Source organism: Nanorana parkeri, unplaced genomic scaffold (genome assembly GCF_000935625.1).
Source record: "Nanorana parkeri isolate BGI_ZX_2015 unplaced genomic scaffold, ASM93562v1 scaffold1297, whole genome shotgun sequence".
NCBI lineage: Eukaryota > Metazoa > Chordata > Amphibia > Anura > Dicroglossidae > Nanorana > Nanorana parkeri.
In genome coordinates, this window is record NW_017307565.1 from 75335 (window position 1) to 82439 (window position 7105).

At 40.7% G+C, this 7105-nt stretch overlaps 1 protein-coding gene across 1 annotated transcript in view; it reads left to right on the plus strand.

Annotated features, from left to right (window-relative positions):
• The window catches only part of ZW10 (zw10 kinetochore protein), a 40673-nt gene that overhangs the window by 28878 nt on the left and 4690 nt on the right, over positions 1-7105 (plus strand). The window contains exons 14-15 of the mRNA XM_018569183.1: positions 2571-2702; positions 6244-6446. Of these exons, the coding sequence (XP_018424685.1) occupies positions 2571-2702; positions 6244-6446 (335 nt within the window). The remainder of the gene's footprint in view (positions 1-2570; positions 2703-6243; positions 6447-7105) is intronic.

Below are 7105 nucleotides of genomic sequence, written 5' to 3' on the forward strand. Positions count from 1 at the left end.
GGGACCGGCTCGGGAGGGCATCAGGAGGTAAGATGGGAGGGAGGTCAGCATCTTCCTGACCTTGCTGACCTCCCTCCGTTCTGTGAATGCAGAAGTGATGTGTAATACATCACTGCCGCATTCACCTGTCAGTCATCTGGCTGCTATAGCCAGAGAGAAGAAGCTGATGATGCAGATCTGTGCTTCATCAGCTTCTTTTGGGGTCCCCAGGTGACAGGGGTCTTAGAGATCCCTAATGTCTCCATAAAGAGGACCTGTCAGTGTGCCTTTGCTATTATATTTGGGGATTGTTATCCCCCTATGTAATAGCAATAACAAGTGTAAAAAAAATAAAAGTCCCATAAAAAAAGTAGTGAGTGAGAGCAATCATTTTAGGGCCATCAATCCCTGATAACACTAAAATGAGCGGTTAAAAGCTTTTAAAGCGTCGCCTATGGCCAATTTTGGGTATTGTAGTTTTTTTGAGGTTGCGCGCGCAATTTTAAGGCTTGACATGTTTTGTGTCTTTTTACCCGACGTGACCCCCAAAAAATTGGGTAATAATAAATGTTTTATCATTTTAATATAGGGGAAACCTGTGTGTTTTTTTTTTTTTACGACGTGACCCCCAAAAAATTGGGTAATAATAAATGTTTTATCATTTTAATATAAGGGAAACCTTTGTGTTTTTTTTTTTTTTATTGGTTAATTTCCCTTAATATAGTAAAAAATAAAAGTGGTGATTAAATACCACCAAAATAAAGCTCTGTCTGTCCCCAAAAAATGGTGCAAAATGTATTTCAGTGCAGCGTTGCATGACGGAATAAACGTCAGTCAAAGTACTGCAGCGCTGAACACTGAAAATGGCCTGGATGGGAAGGGGGTTTAACACTGCGGACTTCAAGTGGTTAAATAATTCTGGACCAAAAACAAATCCACACATACTTTTAAGTGATGAGCTCTCGAGTTGGTAAATATGATTGTAGCTGTCCGCAGATTTAAATCTAAATGAACAATTCTTGTTAGATTTTACAGCAACTCTGTAGTGTAAGGGCTTGCTTGATTAGATATAAATTGAATGGATTGTCTAGGTCAGGGGTAGACAAACTCTGGCCCTCCAGCTGTGGTAACACTACAAATCCCATGATGCATCTCTCTCCGGGAGTCATGTTTGAGAATCTTGCAATGCCGCATGGGATTTGTAGTTCCACCACAGCTGGAGGGCCGGAGTTTGGCTACCCCTGGTCTAGGTAGAGAATTGTTTGTAATGAGTGTGCACAGCATTAGATTAATAATCCAATGTGCAATCTCCATTAGATTTACCAACAAAGGAATCTGAGAGCCTATATAAAATTATCTATTGCATGTGTATATAATCAGATGGGCACTTGAACTGTATAGTTTTCGGCAACTCTTAACGGTTTTACAGTGATTGATTGTACAATAAGGTTGATACATGTGGGACCAGATTTAGGTTTATAAACTTAGTTTAAGCGACTCTGTTGCAAGAATAAGTTTTGAGAACCAAAGTGCTGTATGCACAGGAGAGACTCTTCAGGCAGCTGCATTTCTGCAACACAATGCAGATCGGCAGCACAAGTGACGAGACAGACAAGTATGAACTCTTCTTTATCCAGGGCACTTTGTTTTTTTTATATTTAATCCGGCATCAGATTTACATAGAAATCTATCTTAGGGGGAAAAAAAACTAGCTTTGCAGTGTGTCTACCCCCACAATGCAAGGGTTAATTGCTTGTTTTTCTCTACCATGTAAAGGACTTTTACTTGCCTGATTTTCATTGTCCTGGCAGTCAGCGCTCACCTATCTCCCCACCGTCTTGGGAACTTTTCCCCGGCGCCCTCACTTATAATGCAGGGCTATGGGTCCTGCATTGTATGTGATGATTTCAGGGGGGCCTCTGATTACCTGAGCACGGGGGGAAGGCTAGGCACACCCGTAGGTGTGGGGATCAGGTAAGGAAAAGTCCTTTACACAATACCCCTAGACAAAAACCAGCGGTTAACCCTTGCGGTGCAGGTGGATAGCATAACTATATAGGTGTAGTTTTTTTTCCCCTGGAGAAAGACTTTTATCATCAGTCGATTTCAATATACATGCAGTCAGGCATGTCCATTCACTTCATTTGTGTTTGGTAATCTAAATGGAAATGGAACATTTCAGATTTAAATGTGTGTGGCCATCTTGAAAGGAGACTTTATAATCAGATTGTAACGCACGACCAACTTTAAAATCATCTTAGATTGAATAGAAAATGTTCTGACTTGCAATTAATGTTTTATACAAACTGATTCCGGTTTTATGAATCCACTATGAGTCCTCATACTTTTTAAATTTCTGTATGTTTCCCTCTAAACTTTGTAGGCTATACACGTTTGCCTGCTTTCCTTGCAGTAGGAGAGCCACTTTTATGCAGTTCAGTTCTTTGTCAGTGTAGTGAAGGGGGTGAGTCGTTTTCAGGTCCATCTAGGGGTGACACGTTGAAGAAGTGGGTGCACACAGTTTGGCAGCGTGTGTCTGTTGATAAATCCTGTACCGGCACAAATTCTACTTGTTCCTCCTTTTTTTACAGGTTATCCATCAGCTGAGTTGTTTGGGAAAGGTGTGGCAGGATGTTCTTCCTGTTGCTTTATACTGCAAAGCTTTGGGTACCTTGCTGAACACGGCCATCACAGAAATGATCAGCAAAATCACTGCTTTGCAGGTAAGCAAAAATTTGTATTTCCCTTCCCTTTTCTTTCCATATACCCATCCACTTTTCCTGTCCTTTCCTTCCTTCCTCTGATACACTGAAGTCAGCTTATGTGCTTCTAGTGCATCCCCTGTTCAAATTTGTAATTGCTTCTTATTACCTTTTTTAAACTGTTCTCTCAAGCCCATTACCCATCAGTATGGAAATGTTTACAAACGGATCCCAGCTTCAGCCGCACACTTCTCACACTGCATTTCCGACAGCTTACTGAGGGGTGGGGGGTGGGTGGGTCTACTCAGAGGACACTCTTCTGATGCAGTTCTTTCGTCTCTCCCTGTGCTATGTTACGCTGCTTTTCTGTCTATCCAATGTCCCTGTATTGACACTTGATTGCAGTGCTGTATGTATTTCCAGCATTATACAAACCTTTTTTCACTTCCCAATTATCTGCTTTAAAAAAAAAAAGTGTTACATAGCTAGTCAGGTTGAAAAAAGACACATCGAATTCAACCTCTAGAGATATAAAGAAAAAACTTTTGCCATGACAACAACAGTTCATGGGAAATGAAGTCAGAGCACAGCGACATGATAACGCAGATCTCCGTGTAAGCCACGTCTGCCTGCCGAATCTACTGAGAACGGTTGGATGGAAACATGACATACAATAAATTCCCAAATGTTTGGCAAGTTATTAAAGATGAGGTTGCATCCAGTAAAAAGATACCAAGCCTTAAAATTGTGCACATCATGAAACGGCGACTAAGTACAATATCCCAAAATTGCCCATAGGCAACACATTAAAACCCTTTACAGGTCATCAATGTAGGGTTACAAGTGAATGATGGCCCTAGAATTGCAATCACTCCAGCATGTGCAGCAATACTGAACATGCGTGACTCAATCGCTGTTTTCATACATGGGATACCCAATGTGTGTTCAGATTTGTGTGGGGCGGAGGGGGTTTTAACCCCTTCATGACTGAGGCTTTTTTTTTTTTCATTTTTTTGTACCCATGTTATATTCCACATTTTAGGCCTGAAAATTACTTAAAACCCCCCAACATTATATATTTTCTGAATGCCAAGACCCTATAGAATAAAATGGTGGTAGTTGCAAATTTTTATGTTGCGCAATATTAGCGCAACTCCTTATTAAACCCCAATATTTAGTGAAAAATTTAATTAAATGCCCCAAAACACAAAGGCTCAGTTTTATTGCTATTGATAATCTCATAGGTGGCTGGCATGCCTCATGAGTATTACATTTCCAATCCTTAATCACTTCCCTGCGTATTCACACTGGGTTGCTAGCGCTTCTCTACCCGTTCACCTTCTTGTTATCTAAACACAAACGTCGGACACCCCGGTCCGCACTTTTTGAGAAGCAGAACACCTTGTGCCCTCCAAACAAGCCTCCTCCAGCACTTCGGAGAGCACTCATTCCCTGGACTTTTTTTTATAACTCTTACATGCCTCATACATGTTAGCACAGTGGAAGTGAGTTACAGGTGCTCTTTAAAGAGACCTTTGGGGTCTATTAGACCTTTATTGTCTCTCCTGCATTCTATTGAAGCTAACCAAGCACAGATTGTACAGCTCTGAAACCAGAAGCAACAAAAAGCTCAATGCTTCCGGCTGCAATCACCGCTAGGACGATCAGCGAAAGGATGTCCACTGATCGTCCTTTGCTCTCCCCACTGATACCTGCCATAGACATCCTGGGTACCTGGGATGTCCTTTCAAAATAGTTCCTTTTTTTTTTTTTTCTTGTTTTGTTATTTATTCTTTGGTACATCTTGGGGAAGCTAATTACTATGTTTTAATGCTAGACGATAGCAAAGCCGTATATATTTCTTTGATCAGCTCAAGATAGGACAAAATGTTTATTGCCTAGCTATAACTGATCACACAAGCTGAAACCTCATGAAAGGGAGTTAAATTTATAACCTTGCTCATTACTGGATGGCTTCCATGCACAGTTATCACTCTCCATATAATCTTGAGTTTTGAGCATGAATAGAAAATGAGTGCCTGCCCATGCATATGTCATTATAATTATTTCCAAGTACCGGGTCATTAGAAGCGAGTTTGTAATTCTCAGTTCAGAAATGTTATTGTACTGCTCATTCTTGTGCGACACATTGTCATACCTGAGTGTATATGAATATGCCGGGAGACATTCATTAAAGGCGAAGGGACTGGAAATGTGCACTCTTGTTTCTTTCCAACATGTATGTGGCCTTTTTCTGAAGTCTGTATTATTTAAAACACATAGTGGCATCACTTTCACTATTTTGTGAGTAAAATAACTAGCAACATTGCTTGTTTAGAGTTTGCCCTTTTGTTGTGGTTTATGTATGTACTGTATGTATGTATGTATGTATGTTGTGGATATGTATTGTATTTTCGGTAAGTCAAGTGAATCAGGGATGTCTAATGCTGACCATTTACTTTATCTTAATGGCCTATTCACACTTGTCCGTTTTCATGCAGAACAATTCATGTATTTTAGGCAGAAATTCCATTTCTTCTTGTGGTTGGTGCAGCAGTGAAGTGTGTTTTGGAAAGGGAAGCTCTATGGGCCTATTCACAAATACATGCGTGTGTTACAATGCATGCTGCAACACGCACAGAACAGTTTGATTCCAGCCTCAAGCAAACCTGTGCTCTGCCCATGCAGCATATACTTTCCTTTCCGTTCCATTCAGGACCAGGTGCCAAAGGAAATTCCCACATATCCGGGTATGGAGGAGGATATGACTATAGGCCATCAGTGCTGTCACACACAGGGTTTCATAGCCTTATGTAAGCTACAGTTTTGGCTCCTAGCTTACACAGAACTTTCTTTCTCTCCAGACTGCTGAATGGACCAGCAGGGGAAGTTAAAAGCAGATAAGTATATGCTGCTGGGTAGGGCTAAATTAAAGTGAGCCTGTCACTTTGCTTTTCCCTGCATGGGTTATCTTTAAATGTACGCTCCATTCAAAACCACCGGCCAACACTTCAGTTTTTCATCTAGGCATTGCTGCAGTGAACTAGTCCACCACACTACCACACTTTAATATTGTCAGGGATCTGATGATCTGAAAATCTTTTACTTTTTGGTCTACAATTCAACAAGGAGATTCCCAAACACACATTTTGTGTAGTCCCTCAAATACGGAAAGCTTGTTGTATCAAAGGGTCAGTACCAAGACGTTTCTTACATGTACTAGTCATATTTAGAGTTGCATTGAAAGTTTAAATTGTATTGCTGATACGGCAAACAAAGTAATATACACATGGTCTTCAGAGAGCAGCACTACCAACTGCATATGAGGAGATGTCATGAGAGAGTTGTGTAGGCTACCATTGCTGACCTCTCCTCTTAATAGTTGTGGATACCTGGTCTTTGCACTGATGCTTTGACTTCAGTCCTTTCTGGGTCAATGACCTCAAACAAATAATGTGATTGAGTAATGCTTACATTTTTTATGTCTTTTTGTTATTTGCAATGGTTGGTTGCTGACACCTATACATTAGATGTTTTGACATCTTGTTTTCTGACATAATAGGACATCTCCACTGAAGATGGAGAACGGCTGTATTCTCTGTGCCGGACCATGGTGGAGGAGGGACCCCTTGTGTTTACACCGCTTCCTGAAGAAGGCAAGAACAAGAAGTTTCAGGAAGAAGTACCTGTCTATGTACAGAAGTGGATGAAATTCAAAGAGCTTATGATAATCCTGCAAGCAAATCTGCAGGAGATTATTGATCGGTAGGTGTCCACCTTCCTGACTGACGGAAGATAGTTAGCTTTGATAGGTCACTCTTGTGGTAAAAATGTAAAATGACCCTGCACCAAATATCGTTGCTTCAATATGATCATTCACTGGAGCTATAAATGATTTCTATACTGCACTTCTATTTCCGGGGGCCACTGTGTAATGACTGAATATACCAAATAGACGCTGGAGTAAGGAGAAAAAATCATTTTCATTGGTTTATCTAAGAAAACCCACCCCATGTGATTCTGGCATGCCCTCCATGGAAAGCAGAATTTTCATTTTGAGGTATCCCCAATCCCTTCCTTCATGTTCTTAGTCCTGGTGTGCACACTGCAGCTCTACTGAAGGCAGCAATATATATAGCTCAATTCACTAAGCTGCAAAGTATTCTATTTCCTATAACAGACGTTATTCTTAGCCATGTGACTTTTTTTTTTTTTTTTTTACTCCACTGACTGACAATGCTAAAAATAACACTTGTTATGGCAAATTGCAAGATGCCTGGCTTAGTGAATTGAGCTTTGCACAGGGAAAGGAAAGGGAGAGGTAAGAGATTAGGCTTGCAAAGCTGTCTGGTGTCCCTGGATATATTAAAATTGCTACATTTTAAAACTGTATCCTTTAAGCCACTTTTTAGTCCCCCCCCTCC